Here is a 16,749-nt window from a genome sequence, read left to right as displayed (position 1 = left end):
CTCGGTAATACTTCTTTAAGGTCCGCATCACTAATAAGAAATGGCCAGTATTTCAAAATTTGGAATCAAAAGTTCCAATAAAACGGATGATTTTTTGGGTCTCCTTTCCCGATCTGGTCTGACTTCTCAATAGTTGGCTACGTGGTGTAGCTTTGTGAAGCCATTTCTTAAGGCATCCACGACTCAGGAATCTTGTATACAATTCCTTGCACTCTTTCTGAAAGGCCTCTTCATTTGAACAGTTTCTTTTGGCCCGCAAGTACTGTCCTATTGGTATCTCTCTTTCGAGGGGGAGCGGGCGGTAGCTTTTCCCAATGTCGGAAGCTGTTTGTTGATGTTTCCTTTCTATACACATTGGTGTGCACAGTCCCATCCAAGTCTAGTGATATTTCCAGGTCTAAAAAATTTATAGTGTTTGTGTGAATTTCTGACGTGAATTTCATGCCTATATTTTTTGTATTGAGTGCAGTGACAAATAAAGCAAATTCCGTGATAGTGCCGTCCCAGAAAATCAAAATGTCATTGATAAATCTCCCCCAAAACAAAATGTTACTCGTAAACTCTGAAAAAACAACTGTTCTCCCACCACCCAAGAAATAAATTTGCATAATTTGGTGCACAAGCCTTGCCCATAGCGGTGTCTTTAATTTGAAAATAAAATTTACGATCAAAAAGAAAATAATTGTGTGTGAGTACAAAACATAAAAGTGTAAGCAGAAAATAATTGTGCTGGTGATATTGTGTGCCCTTAGTGCTAAAAAAAGTGATTAGTAGCCTGTATTCCCAAATCTTGAGCAATGCTCGTGTATAAAGACTCAACGTCTAGACTTGCAATGAGTGTGGTTACTGGGAGAGTTAATTCCTGCAATTTGGTTACGACATCCTTTGTGTCACGCAGGTATAATGGCAGCCTTGTTACAAACTGTGCAAGAAATTGATCAATATATAAACTGATTCCCTGGGTGATGTTATCATTCCCCGATACAATCGGGCGACCGGGTATGGGCCGGACCTTTTTGTGCACTTTGGGGAGTGCATACATTGTCGCTATAGTAGGGGTAGGATTATATAAAACCTTGAATTCATCCTCTGATTTTAAATCCTTTCTTCGCTATTGAGTATGGTTCTCAATTCCCTGTTGAATTCATCCATTGGGTTCCTTGGGAGAATAGTTTAGGTGGATCTGTCTTCCAGTAATGTCATTACCATTCTTTTTTAATCTCCTTTGTCCATAAGGACAATATTACCTCCCTTGTCTGCTGGTTTGCAGACAAGAGTCATTATTCGCCAGTTCTTCTAGGTCTCTCTTTTTTCCTCTGCTGAAATGTTAGTGTCTTATATCAGGCTTTATTTTGGAGACCTCTTGGCACACCATATTGACAAATGTGTCAATATTTGGAAAATACCTTCCTATAAACACCACTGAGATTCTTAACGATAAACACCAGTGAAAATGTGGAAACCTTATTTCCACCCTTCTACCGAATACGTTGTGATTGACTTTGGGAACCTACAAAAGTGTATTTAATAAATAAGGAACATATATTTGTATTCAATCGCTTCAGGTCCCTTATTAATTTCCTTATTATAAGGTCCTTATTTTAAGGTGTCTATAACACACTAAACTCAAAATACTTACCCATAAATATCAATGGACAATTTGAAAACTTTATTTCACTCTTTTATTCAAACAACCCATTATCTTCTTAGTCTCTATACTACCTGCTGAGCCAAGCTATCAACAGTTTACTAATAGTGCTCCAGTGCAGATGCTGCTGGGATTTTTATTCACTATTATGTTTTTAGTTAACAAAAGTTAAGTTTGAGATAATTACAGTGAGGGATAACAAGTGGACCTTTTTCACTCAGTCCTAATGGGCTGAGTTGCAATATAAATAGAGCTACCCGGTCACAGCCGAAAGCTCACTCTGCAGTCCCTGTGACTGCTGTTTGCGCATCCGCAGTGTCAAATACGCTGCGGATGCGCCCCGTGGGAACTTGCCCTAAGAGTAAAATTGGAGGAGCGCTTAAAGGGGTACTCTGCCCTAGACGTGTTATCCCCAATCCAAAGGATAGGGGATAATGTGTCTGATAGCGGTGGATCCGGCCACTGGGACCCCCACAATATTTGGGCCGGTGCTGCGGCGGTATGGTTACGGAAGCCTGGGGCATTCATGTCTATGGAAGGGGACATGACTGCTAATACACTTATCTGTTCTGTAGGAATCATTTTACTAGAAAACCCCTAAGGTAAAAGAACATGACTGTACACTTTGGCCTGTAGTTCTTTCCCAATTGAAGTACTTAAAGTATTGCTTCTCTTAAAAACTGTAATATGTATCATCTGATAGAGTGAATAGGTCTCTTTCAACAGATTGTAAGAAGAATGGGAACAAGCAAATTGCTTGGAATGACAGGAACACTAAAAGGGGTTACCTAGGAAAAATCTTTATTTTATATATCAACTGGCTCCAGAAAGTTAAACAGATTTGTAAATTACTTCTATTAAAAAATCTTAATCCTTTCAGTACTTATGAGCTGCTGAAGTTGAGTTGTTCTTTTCTGTCTAAGTGCTCTCTGATGACACCTGTCTCGGGAACTGTCCAGAGGAGACGCAAATCCCCATAGCAAACCTCTTCTACTCTGTGCAGTTCCCGAGACAAGCCAGACAGAAAAGAACAACTCAACTTCAGCAGCTGTTAATTATTGGAAGGATTAAGATTATTTAATATAAGTAATTTACAAATCTGTTTAACTTTCTGGAGCCAGTTGATATTAAAAAAAAGGTTTTTTTCCTGAAATACCCCTTTAATATAATTTGGAAGGTTCTCTTTGAGTAATGACTAGGACTCTTATGGGAAATATTCCTGTTTTATGATTATTTGATTAGAATGAGTGCATAAAATGTGTGTGTGTTGTTAGCTACCTATATGATTGAATGCCATAACAATAATGTATGCTCAATCTTTTTTTTTTTTTCTAGAATTTTGCTCTTATTTTTGCTTTGTGATTTTTTTTTTTTTTCACAGAGGAAAGTTTAAAGTAATTTATATGACGCCTGAATTTTGTTCTTCTGGAATTTCTTTGCTTCAAGAGCTAGATAACAACTATGGTATGCTATCATTCTGCTTTTTACATACTGCTTAAGTTTTCAAGTCTATATAAAAGCACTCAAAGTATGCCTACAATTTGAAGAAACACAAGGTGATTTATATACATAACGGAGCCCGATGGCAGTGTGAACGAGCCCAAACAGCTTTTCAACAGCTGTCAGGCCACCAGGTCCTTAAAACAGTCAGTACCTGCAGCACCAGGCAAACTGATGGCTACAAAATTGCTCATTTTATTGCCTCCAATCCAAGGGAATGTTTTGAAAATAGCATTCTTTGAATTTCATATTACTGTATCGCAATGACTGTCTTTTTTTCCTAAAAAATATTTTCCCCCCTTTTGTATAAAATGTTCTTTCCTTTCTTTCCATTCCTCTTTTTTCATACTCTATAGTTCTGTGTATGTAAATGATTTATCTTTGCTCTTCAAAGTTTTTTTTCTGGTTCCTATATTCTGTGTTTATTTTGTCTGTAATTTGTGCTTTTAAATTACAACATTACAATTACAGTTTACTGATTTTCCTACCCATTGAAGTTAATGGGTAGCAAAATCAGCTACACAAAATATGCAACAGATCCTGTACATGTGAACGTACCCTAGAACGTAAAACACAGTGACAGGTTTTGACTACTAGGAGTACGTTCCTGTAGCTGTATATGCTGCTTTAGATATTCTTTAATGTTAGTGGTAGTGATATTTCTGAATTGAAAAGCTTTATGTATCTCATTTCTAGTTGTATATGACAAACACTTATCTTGTTTGTAGGTATAAGCCTTATTGCCATTGATGAAGCACATTGCATTTCTGAATGGGGGCATGATTTCAGAAGCGCTTATCGGTGCCTAGGAAAGCTCAAGAAATTGCTGCCTTCGGTAAGAGCTGTATCTGTTCTCCACACTGTTCAATTAACCTCTTGGGGACAGAGCCCATTATGACCCTAAGGATGGGAGCATTTTTTGCAAATCTGACCACTGTCACTTTAAACATTAATAACTCTGGAATGCTTTTAGTTATCATTCTGATTCCAAGATTGTTTTTTCGTGACATATTCTACTTTAACATAGTGGTAACATTTTGTGGTAACTTGCATCCTTTCTTGGTGAAAAATCCCAAAATTTGATGAAAAATTTGAAAATTTAGCATTTTTCTAACTTTGAAGCTCTCTGCTTGTAAGGAAAATGGATATCCCAAATAAAAAAATTTTTTATTCACATATACAATATGTCTACTTTATGTTTGCAGCATAAAATTGACGTGTTTTTACTTTTGGAAGACACCAGAGGGCTTCAAAGTTCAGCAGCAATTTTCCAATTTTTCACAAAATTTTGAAACTCGCTATTTTTCAGGGACCAGTTCAGGTTTGAAGTGGATTTGAAGGGTCTTCATATTAGAAATACCCCATAAATTACCCCATTATAAAAACTGCACCCCCCAAAGTATTCAAAATGACATTCAGTAAGCGTTTAACCCTTTAGGGGTTTCACAGGAATAGCAGCAAAGTGAAGGAGAAAATTCACAATCTTCATTTTTTACACTCGCATGTTCTCGTAGACCCAATTTTTGAATTTTTGCAAGGGGTAAAAAGGAGAAAATTTTTACTTGTATTTGAAACCCAATTTTTCTCGAGTAAGCACATACCTCATAGGTCTATGTTAATTGTTCGGCGGGCGCAGTAGAGTGCTCAGAAGGGAAGGAGCGACAAATGGTTTTTGGGGGGCATGTCACCTTTAGGAAGCCCCTATGGTGCCAGAACAGCAAAAAACCCCACATGGCATACCATTTTGGAAACTAGACCCCTCAGGGAACATAACAAGGGGTAAAGTAAACCTTAATACCCCACAGGTGATTCACGACTTTTGCATATGTAAAAAAAATAATAATAATTTTACTTAAAATGCTTGGTTTCCCAAAAGTTTTACATTTTTAAAAAGGGTAATAGCAGAAAATACCCCCCAAAATTTGAAGCCCAATTTCTCCCGATTCAGAAAACACCCCATATGGGGGTGAAAAGTGCTCTGCTGGCGCACTACAGGTCTCAGAAGAGAAGGAGTCACATTTGGCTTTTTTGAAGGAAATTTTGCTCTGGGGGCATGCCGCATTTAGGAAGCCCCTATGGTGCCAGAACAGCAAAAAAAAAAACACATGGCATACTATTTTGGAAACTTGACCCCTCGGGGAACGTAACAAGGGGTTAAGTGAACCTTAATAGCCCACAGGCGTTTCACGACTTTTGCATATGTAAAAAAAAAAATTTTTTTTTTTACCTAAAATGCTTCTTTTCCCAAAAATTTAAAATTTTTAAAAAGGGTAATAGCAGAAAATACCCCCCAAAATTTGTAACCCAATTTCTCCCGAGTACGGCGATACCCCATATGTGACCCTAAACTGCTGCCTTGAAATACGACAGGGCTCCAAAGTGAGAGCGCCATGCGCATTTGAGGCCTAAATTAGGGATTGCATAGGGGTGGACATAGGGGTATTCTACGCCAGTGATTCCCAAACAGGGGGCCTCCAGCTGTTGTAAAACTCCCAGCATGCCTGGACAGTCTGTGGCTGTCTGGTAATACTGGGAGTAGATGTTTTGCAACAGCTGGAGGCTCCGTTTTGGAAACCGTGGCGTACCAGACGTTTTTCATTTTTATTGGGGAGGGGAAGGGGGCTGTGTCGGGGTATGTGTATATGTAGTGTTTTTTACTTTTTATTTTATTTTGTGTTAGTGTAGTGTTTTTAGGGTACAGTCGCTCGGGCGGGGGTTCACAGTAGTTTCTCGCTGGCAGTTTGAGCTGCGGCAGAAAATTTGCCGCAGCTCAAACTTGCAGCCCGATACTTACTGTAAACCTCCGCCCGTGTGAGTGTACCCTGTACAGTCACATTGGGGGGGGGGGGGGGGAACATCCAGCTGTTGCAAAACTACAACTCCCAGCATGCGCTGACAGACTGTACATGCTGAGAGTTTTAGTTTTGCAACAGCTGTAGACACACTGGTTGTGTATCACTGAGTTTGTGACCTTACTCAGTGTTTCAAAACCAGTGTGCCTCCAGCTGTTGCAAAACTACAACTCCCAGCATGTACGGTGCATGGTGTAAGGTGACTGCTGGGAGTTGTAGTTTGCAACAGCTGGAGGCACACCGGTCGTGAAACACTGAGTTAGGTAAAAAAAAAAAAACACAACCAGTGTGTTTCACAACCAGTGTGCCTTCAGCTGTTGCAAAACTACAACTCTCAGCAGTCACCGACAGCCAATGGGCATGCTGGGAGTTGTAGTTATGCAACCAGCAGATGCACCACTACAACTCCCAGCATGCACTTTAGCTGATTGTGCAAGCTGGGAGTTGTAGTTATACAACAGCTGAAGGTACACTTTTCCATAGAAAAAATGTGCCTCCAGCTGTTGCAAAACCACAAGTCCCAGCATGCCCATAAGGGAATGCTGGGAGTTGTGGTGGTCTGCCTCCTGCTGTTGCATAACTATAGCTCCCAGCATGCCCTTTTTGCATGCTGGGAGCTGTTGCTAAGCAACAGCAGGAGGCTGTCACTCACCTCCTGCTGCTGCTCCTTCGCAGGACAGTCCCTCGCCGCGGCCGTCGCTCCTGGGGCCCCGATCCCAACAGGGACGCCGACGAATCCCAACAGGGACGCCGACGATTGACCCGGAATTGCCGCAGATCGTTGGACTGAATTGTCTAGCGATCTGCGGCCATCGCCGACATGGGGGGGCATAATGACCCCCCTGGGCGATATGCCGGGATACCTGCTGAATGATTTCAGCAGGCATCCGGCTCCGGTCCCCAACCGGCTAGTGGTGGGGACCGGAATTCCCACGGGCGTAGGGATACGCCGTGCGTCCTTAAGGAATCGGAATGCAGGGCGTATCCATACGCCCTGCGTCCTGAACAGGTTAAGCATTAATAACGCTGGGATGCTTTTACTTATAAATTTGATTCTGAGACTGTTTTTTCGTGACATATTCTACTTTATGGTAGTGGTACATTTTTGTCGATGCTTGCATTGTTTCTTGGTGAAAAATTCTAAAATTTGAAGCTCTCTGCTTGTAAGGAAAATAGATTCCAAATTCCAATAAATTATATATTGATTCACATATGCAATATGTCTACTTTGTTTGGATCATAAAGATGACATGTTTTTACTTTTGGAGGACATCAGAGGGCTTCAAAGTTCAGCAGCAATTTTTCACAAAATTTCTAAATCGGAATTTTGCAGGGACCAGTTCAGTTTTGAAGTGGATTTGAAGGGCCTTCAAATTAGAAATACCCCACAAATTACCCCATTAGAAAAACTGCACCCCTCAAAGTATCCAAAATGACATTCAGTAAGTTTGTTAACCCTTTAGGTGTTTCACAGGAATAGCAGCAAAGTGAAGGAGAAAATTCAAAATTGTCATTCTTGTAGACCCAGTTTTTGAATTTTTACAAGTGGTAATAGGAGAAAAAGCCCCCCAAAATTTGTAACCCAATTTCTCTCGATTAAGGAAATACCTCATATGTGTATGTCAAGTATTCGATGGGCGCAGTAGAGGACTCAGAAGGGAAGGAGCAACAATGGGATTTTAGAGAGAGAATTTTGCAGAAAGGGTTTTTGGGGGGCATGTCACCTTTAGGAAGCCCCTATGGTGTCAGAACAGCAGAAATCCCTCCACATGGCATACCATTTTGGAAGCGACACCCCTCAAGGCACGTAACAAGGGGTCCAGTGAGCATTAACACCTCACAGATGTTTGACGACTTTTCATTAAAATCGGATGTGTAAATGAAAAAAAAAAATTTCACTAAAGTGCAGTTTTTCCCCCAAATTTACCATTTTTACAAAAGGTAATGGGAGAAAATGACCCCCAAAATATGTAACCCCATCTCTTCTGAGTATGGAAATACCCCATATTAGGACGTAAAATGCTCTGCTGGCGCACTACAATGCTCAGAAGAGAGGGAGCACCATTGGGCTTTTGGAAAGCGAATTCATTTGGAATGTTAGTCAGGGGCGATGTGCGTTTACAAAGCCCCCTGTGGTGCCAGAACAGTGGACCCCCCCACATGTGATCCCATTTTGGAAACTACACCCCTCACAGAATTTAATAAGGGGTGCAGTGAGTATTTACACCCACTGGCGTTTGACAGATCTTTAGAACAGTGGGCTGTGCAAATGAAAAATTAAATTTTTCATTTTCACGGACCACTGTTCCAAAAATCTGTCAGACACCTGTGGGGCGTAAATGCTCACTGTACCCCTTAATACATTACATGAGGGGTGTAGTTTCCAAAATGGGGTCACATGTGGGGGAGTCCATTGTTCTGGCAGTATGGGGCCTTTGTAAAAAACACGTGGCCTTCAATTCCGGACAAATTTTCTCTTCAAAATCCCAATGGCGCTCCTTCTCTGCTGAGCATTGTAGTGCGCCAGCAGAGCACTTTACATCCACATATGGGGCATTTTCTTACTCAGAAAAAATGGGGTTACACATTTTGGGGGTCTTTTTTCCTATTTTCCCTTGTGAAAATGAAAAATTTAGGGTAACACCAGCATTTTAGTGAAAACTTTTTTTTTTCATTTTCCCATCCAAATTTAATGAAAATTCGTCAAACACCTGTGGGGAGTTAAGGCTCACTATACCCCTTGTCACGTTCCGTGAGGGGTGTAGTTTCCAAAATGGGGGCAAACCTCCGGCTGTTTCAAAACTACAACTCCCAGCATGTACTGACTGAGGAGTTGTACTTTTGCAACAGCTGGAGGCACACTGGTTGGAAAACCTTCAGTTAGGTTCTGTTACCTAACTCAGTATTTCCAACCAGTGTGCCTCTAGCTGTTGCAAAACTACAACTCCCAGCATGTACTGACAGACCGTGCATGCTGGGAGTTGTACTTTTGCAACAGCTAGAGGCACACTGGTTGGAAAACCTTCAGTTAGGTTCTGTTACATAACTCAGTATTTTCCTACCAGTGTGCCTCCAGCTGTTGCAAAACTACAACTCCCAGCATGTACTGATCGCCGAAGGGCATGCTGGCAGATGTAGTTATGCAATAGCTGGAGGTACGCAACTACAACTCCCAGCATGCCGAGACAGCTGTTTGCTGTTTGGGCATGCTGGGATTTGCAGTTTTGCAACATCTGGAGGGCTACAGTTTATAGACCACTGCCCAGTGATCTCCAAACTGTGACATTTGTTGCAAAACTACAAATCCCAGCATGCCCAAACAGCAAAGAGCTCTTTGGGCATGCTAGGAGTTGTAGTTTTGCAAGATCTGGAGGGATACAGTTTAGAGACCACTGTGTAGTGGTCTCAAACTGCAGTCCTCCAGCTGTTTTTAGAACTACATATTCCAGCATGCCCAAACAGCTGTCTGGGCATGCTGGGAGTTGTAGTTTTGCAACATCTGGAGGGCTACAGGTTAGAGACCACTGTATAATGGTCTCAGACTGTAGCCCCCCCAGATGTTGCTAGGCAACTTACCGGCTTCTGTCGGATCCCGCTGATCACCGTCGCTCCGCTGCCACTGGACGGGTAAGTGATCTTCGGCGCCGGTCCTCTTCGTTTTCCCCGTTCTGCCCCGCCTATTGTGGGTGGGCAGGACGGGGAAAATGAAAGTAAATCCCCCCCCCGCCCCCGATCTGCTATTGGTGGTCGCGTCTAGACCACCAATAGCAGGGATAGGAGGGGTGGCACCCTTGGCACCTCACTCCTATCCCTTCAGGGGGATCGTGGGTGTCTTAGACAACCGCGATCCCCCTTACATTCCGGGTCACCATAGACCCATAATCGGCGCAAATGATGACCCCCCTAGGCATTTGTGCGGGGTGCCTGCTGATTGATATCAGCAGTCACCCTGGTCCGGTCCCCGAAATTCCCACGGGCGTATGGATACGCCCTTCGTCCTTAAGTACCAAGACGCAAGGGCGTATGCATACACCCTTCGTCCCCAACAGGTTAAAAACAATAAATAAAAGAATTAGGTCAGTCTGCTTGGATTGGTGCAAATGCTTATATCTACTAGTAATGATATACAAAAAAGAAGATTGCAGCAGATTGATTGAAGATTGATCAAAAAAGTGCGCTAAGAGCCTCAATTTTTTGACCAATGTGTGCTGCTGCAATCTTCTTTTTTGTATACTCTGTATCTGCCACAGCAGTGTGCACCCGTGTATTAGGTTGTTGTGCTGGCTATTTTTCTTTTTGCTTGTATTTACTAGTAATGATATATTTAATTTATATTTTTAATCATTTTATTAAAAGACAAACGTTTCTAAATAACTAATGTGGATTTTGAACCATTGTAACAGGTAAAAAAAATATTTTTACAGAAAATGTACAAAAATACATGGGGGGAGATTTATCAAAACCTGTCCAGAGAAAAAGTTGCTGGGTTGCCCATAGCAACCAATCAGATTGCTTATTTCATTTTTAAAGAGGCCTGTGAAAAATGGAAGAAGCAATCTATTGGTTACTATGGGCAACTCAGCAACTTTTCCTCTGGACAGGTTTTGATAAATCTCCCCCATGTTCCACATACTATACATTAAACCACTGTTTGTCTTCAAACTTTTACAAAAACTAACCGGAGGATCGTAGTACACATTGTGATCAAACTATATAAACTCAGTTGTTCCTTCGCAGTGACCTCTTTAAAGTGGGCCCCTGCCAAATAGATGTAGTGCTGCATTACAACAACAGCACCAGCAAGAGAGGTGACCAAGCAGCACCACTAATGCCCAACTAAAGGTCTCAGAAGTTGGCTTAACCTGCTGACTCTTTAATGTATATTGAGGCCTCCCAGCTCCATGTTGGATTAAATCTGCCCAATCTTTCTCTTCTAAGAAAGATAATTTTAGAGAGAGCTGTCGGCCAAATGAATGTTTGTGGTAAGCTATTGAAGGTGTATGGCCACCTTTAGCCCCTAGGCTGTGGGCCACTACACCCCAAAGGCACAGCACCACAGCAACAATGACCACCGCACAGTACCAACACCAAAGAAAGGATCACACAGTCTGTACTTTCCCTCTGCTCACAGCCAGAGAGAATGAGAGAAAAATTATGATTATTTGACATGGATTTACGTGCAAGTATGCTGCAGTCCTCTGTGAAAATCACACAAGCAGGTTGTGTTGCATTGCAGTTTCCAATGCTGCAAGGAAGTTATTCCATTGGTTACGATTGGAAACCAATGTGATGCAGTTACAGTGCAGTTTTGTCAACTGCTCTGAGTGATAGTTCGTCAGTATTTTGCTCCTGTGTGACCTTCCCTTCTATAGCATTATGATTGTTCTGCGAAGAGGCAACGTGTGCCGAAAAAATGGGACCTCAAACGGGGCCCTTGACCATAGACAGACAGTATACCCAGAATCCAAGCAGGAGCAGTATCCTATTGGTTTTAGATGGAACGCATATATAAAAGAATTTCCTGCTGGATCTGGCTCTGCATAATAATGGTAATAGGTGCCTAACCTGCCCTTGTACTATTAAATTGTGATTTTTGTCTCCTTTTTCTGTGATTTTTTTTTTTCCCCCTATAATGTCAGTGTAGGAGGGACTCGCAAGAGACCAAGGACCCTTGACGTAAGTTGCGAGCTTCTGTATTTTGGCCAAGTTATCTAATGATAACTTATGCCTCATAATTGTCATATGGAGGATTATTTATATATATATATATATATATATATATATATATATATATACACTCACACATACACACACTGCTCAAAAAAATAAAGGGAACACTTAAACAATCACACTTTCCACTCAGGAAGCTGATAATCAAATTCACATGCTGTTGTGCAAATGGAACAGACACAATATAGGCAATTAGCAAGACACTTAGCAAGTCTCCCCCAATAAAGCAGTGGTTCTGCAGGTGGTGACCACAGACCACTTCTCAGTTTCCATGCTTCCTGGCTGCTGTTTTGTCACTTTTGAATTCTGGCGGTGCTTTCACTCTAGTGGTAGCATGAGATGGAATCTACAACCCACACAAGTGTCTCAGGTAGTGCAGCTCATCCAGGATGGCACATTAATGTGAGCTGAGGCAAGAAGGCTTGCTGTGTCTGTCAGCGTAGTGTCCAGAGCATGTAGGCACTACCAGGAGACAGGCCAGTACATCAGGAGATGTGGAAGAGGCCATAGGAGGGAAACAATCTAGCAGCAGGACCGCTACCTCCGCCTTTATGCAAGGAGGAGCACTGCAAGAGCCCTGTAAAATGACCTCCGGCATGCCACAAATGTGCATGTGTCCACTCAAACGGTCAGAAACAGACTCTGAGGGCCCGACGTCCACAGGTGGGGGTTTTGCTTTCAGCCCAACAACGTGCAGTATGTTTGGCATTTGCCAGAAAACACCAAGATTGGCAAATTCGCCACTGGTGCCCTGTGCTCTTCACAGACGAGAGCAGGTTCACAGTGAGCACATGTGACACACGTGACATCCTCCAGCATGACTGGTTTGGCGGTGGGTCAGTAATGGTGTGGGGTGGCATTTCTTTGGGGGGGGCCGCACACCCCTCCATGTGCTTGCCAGAGGTAGCTTGACTGCCACTAGGTACCGAGATAATAAAGGTATTAATGCTATGGACTGGCCCGCCCATTCCCCAGACCTTAATCCGATTGAGCACATCTGGGACATCATGTCTCGCTCCATCCACCAACGCCACATTGCACCACAGACTATCCAGGAGTTGATGGATGCTTTAGTCTAGGTCTGGGAGGACATCCCTCTGGAGACCATCTGCCACCTCATCAGGAGCATACCCAGGTGTTGTAGGGAGGTCATACGGGCATGTGGAGGCCACACACACTACTGAGCCTCATTTTGACTTGTTTTAAGGACATTACATCAAATCAGCCTGTAGTGGTGTTTTCCACTTTGATTTTGAGTGTGACTCCATATCCAGACCTCCATGGGTTGATCAATTTGATTTCTATTCCATAGCATAGGAACTGCTGACACACTCCAGCCACATGAGGTCTAGCATTGTCTTGCATTATGAGGAACCCAGGGCCAACCGCACCAGTATATGGTCTCACAAGTGCTCTGAGGATCTCATCTCGGTACTTAATGGCAATCAGGCTTCTTCTGGCAATCACATGGAGGGCTGTGCGGCCTTCCCAAAGAAATGCCACCCCACACCATTACTGACCCACTGGCAAACCAGTCATGTTGGAGGATGTTGCAGGCAGCAGAACGTTCTCCACGGCATCTCCAGACTCTGTCACGTCTGTCACACGTGCTCAGTGTGAAACTGCTTACATCTGTGAAGAGCACAGGGCACCATTGGCAATTTTGCCAATCTTGGTGTTCTCTGGCAAATGCCAAACGTCCTGCATAGAATTGGGCTGTAAGCACAGCCCCCACCTGTGGATGTCGGACCCGCATACCATCCTCACGGAGTCTGTTTCTGACTGTTTGAGTAGACACTTGCACATTTGTGGCCTGCTGGAGGTCATTTTGCAGGGCTCTGGCAGTGTTCATCCTGCTCCTCCTTGCACTGGCCTGTCTCCTGGTAGCGCCTCCATACTCTGGACACTACGCTGACCGACACAGCAAGCATTCTTGCCACAGCTCGAATTGATGTGCAATACTGGATGAGCTGCACTACCTGAGCCACTTGTGTGAGTTGTAGACTCTGTCTTATGCTACCACTAGAGTGAAAGCACCGCCAGCATTAAAAAGTGACCAAAACATCAGCCAGGAAGCATAGGAACTGAGAAGTGGTGTGTGGTCACCAACTGCAGACCCACTCCTTTATTGGGGGTTTCTTGCTAATTGCCTATAATTTTCACCTGTTGTCTGTTCCATTTGCACAACAGCATGTGAAATTGATTGTCAATCAGTGTTGCTTCCTGGAGTGGACAGTGTGCTTTCACAGAAGTGTGATTGACTTGGAGTTACATTGTGTTAACCCCTTAAGGACCAGGCCATTTTATACCTTAAGGACCGGAGCGTTTTTTGCAATTCTGACCACTGTCACTTTAAACATTAATAACTCTGGAATGCTTTTAGTTATCATTCTGATTCCGAGATTGTTTTTTCGTGACATATTCTACTTTAACTTAGTGGTAAAATTTTATGGTAACTTGCATCCTTTCTTGGTGAAAAATCCCAAAATTTGATGAAAAAAATGGAAATTTTGCATTTTTCTAACTTTGAAGCTCTCTGCTTGTAAGGAAAATGGATATTCAAAATATATTTTTTTTGGGTTCACATATACAATATGTCTACTTTATGTTTGCATCATAAAATTTATGAGTTTTTACTTTTGGAAGACACCAGAGGGCTTCAAAGTTCAGCAGCAATTTTGAAATTTTTCACAAAATTTTCAAACTCACTATTTTTCAGGGACCAGTTCAGTTTTGAAGTGGATTTGAAGGGTCTTCATATTAGAAATACCCCATAAAAGACCCCATTATAAAAACTACACCCCCTAAAGTATTCAAAAAAACATTCAGTAAGTGTATTAACCCTTTAGGTGTTTCACAGGAATAGTAGCAAAGTGAAGGAGAAAATTCAAAATCTTCATTTTTTTACACTCGCATGTTCTTGTAGACCCAATTTTTGAATTTTTGCAAGGGATAAAAAGGAGAAAATTTTTACTTGTATTTGAAACCCAATTTCTCTCGAGTAAGCACATACCTCATATGTCTATGTTAATTGTTCGGCGGGCGCAGTAGAGGGCTCAGAAGGGAAGGAGCGACAAATGGTTTTTGGGGGGCATGCCGCATTTAGGAAGCCCCTATGGTGCCAGGACAGCAAAAAAAAAAACACATGGCATACCATTTTGGAAACTAGACCCCTCGGGGAACGTAACAAGGGGTAACGTGAACCTTAATGCCCTACAGGTGTTTCACGACTTTTGCATATGTAAAAAAATATATATTTTTTTTACCTAAAATGCTTGTTTTCCCAAAAATTTTACATTTTTAAAAGGGTAATAGCAGAAAATACCCCCCAAAATTTGAAGCCCAATTTCTCCCGAGTACGGCGATACCCCATATGTGGCCCTAAACTGTTGCCTTGAAATACGACAGGGCTCCAAAGTGAGAGCGCCATGCGCATTTGAGGCCTAGATTAGGGACTTGCATAGGGGTGGACATAGGGGTATTCTACGCCAGTGATTCCCAAACAGGGTGCCTCCAGCTGTTGTAAAACTCCCAGCATGCCTGGACAGTCAACGGCTATCTGGCAATACTGGGAGTAGTTGTTTTGCAACAGCTGGAGGCTCCGTTTTGGAAACAGTGGCGTACCAGACGTTTTTCATTTTTATTGGGGAGGGGGGTTGTATAGGGGTATGTGTATATGTAGTGTTTTTTACTTTTTATTTTATTTTGTGGTAGTGTAGTGTTTTTAGGGTACAGTCGCACGGGCGGGGGTTCACAGTAGTTTCTCGCTGGCAGTTTGAGCTACGGCAGAAAATTTTACGCAGCTCAAACTTGCAGCCGGATACTTACTGTAATCCTCCGCCCATGTGAGTGTACCCTGTACATTCACATTGGGGGGGGGGGGGGGAATCCAGCTGTTGCAAAACTACAACTCCCAGCATGTACGGTCTATCAGTGCATGCTGGGAGTTGTAGTTTTGCAACCGCTGGAAGCTCCGTTTTGGAAACAGTGGCGTACCAGACGTTTTTCATTTTTATTGGGGAGGGAAGGGGGGCTGTGTAGGGGTATGTGCATATGTAGTGTTTTTTACTTTTTATTTTATTGTGTGTTAGTGTAGTGTAGTGTTTTTAGGGTACAGTCACACGGGCGGGGGGTTCACAGTAGTTTCTCGCTGGCAGTTTGAGCTGCGGCAGAAATTTTGCCGCACCTCAAACTTGCAGCCGGATACTTACTGTAATCCTCCGCCCATGTGAGTGTACCCTGTACGTTCACATTGGGGGGGGGAACATCCAGCTGTTGCAAAACTACAACTCCCAGCATGTACGGTCTATCAGTGCATGCTGGGAGTTGTAGTTTTGCAACAGCTGGAGGCACACTGGTTGTGAAACACCGAGTTTGGTAACAAACTCAGTGTTTTGCAACCAGTGTGCCTTCAGCTGTTGCAAAAGCTACAACCCCCAGCATGTACGGACAGCGGAAGGGCATGCTGGGTGTTGTAGTTATGCAACAGCTGGAGGCATACTACTTTGGCTGGGGATGCTGGGGATTGTAGTTATGCAACAGCTGGAGACACGCTGGTTTGCTACTTAACTCAGTGTGCCTTCAGCTGTTGCAAAACTACAACTCTCAGCAGTCACCGACAGCCAACAGGCATGCTGGGAGTTGTAGTTATGCAACCACCAGATGCACCACTACAACTCCCAGCATGCACTTTAGCTGATTGTGCAAGCTGGGAGTTGTAGTTACACAACAGCTGAAGGTACACTTTTCCATAGAAAGAATGTGCCTCCAGCTGTTGCAAAACTACAAGTCACAGCATGCCCATAAGGGCATGCTGGGAGTTGTGGTGGTCTGCCTCCTGCTGTTGCATAACTACAGCTCCCAGCATGCCCTTTTTGCATGCTGGGAACTGTTGCTAAGCAACAGCAGGAGGCTGTCACTCACCTCCAACGATCCTCGCCGCACAGGTCAGTCCCTCGTCGTCTCCGCCGCCGCCGCTGCTCCTGGGGCCCCGATCCCAACAGGGGCGCTGGGGATCGG

The 16,749-nt window shown here is 43.1% G+C and overlaps 1 protein-coding gene across 2 annotated transcripts in view; it reads left to right on the top strand.

Moving 5' to 3' along the window:
- Window positions 1–16,749, top strand: part of WRN (WRN RecQ like helicase) — a gene marked incomplete in the record, with an annotated part of 240,253 nt that overhangs the window by 125,397 nt on the left and 98,107 nt on the right. For both annotated transcript variants that reach the window (XM_056569404.1, XM_056569396.1), the window contains 2 exon segments: window positions 3,030–3,112; window positions 3,877–3,983. In XM_056569404.1, coding sequence (XP_056425379.1) covers window positions 3,030–3,112; window positions 3,877–3,983 — 190 coding nt within the window.

Source organism: Hyla sarda, chromosome 1 (genome assembly GCF_029499605.1).
Source record: "Hyla sarda isolate aHylSar1 chromosome 1, aHylSar1.hap1, whole genome shotgun sequence".
Classification (NCBI taxonomy): Eukaryota; Metazoa; Chordata; class Amphibia; order Anura; family Hylidae; genus Hyla; species Hyla sarda.
The sequence above is the reverse complement of the archived record's forward strand: the minus strand, read 5'-3'. Positions and strand labels throughout refer to the sequence as shown.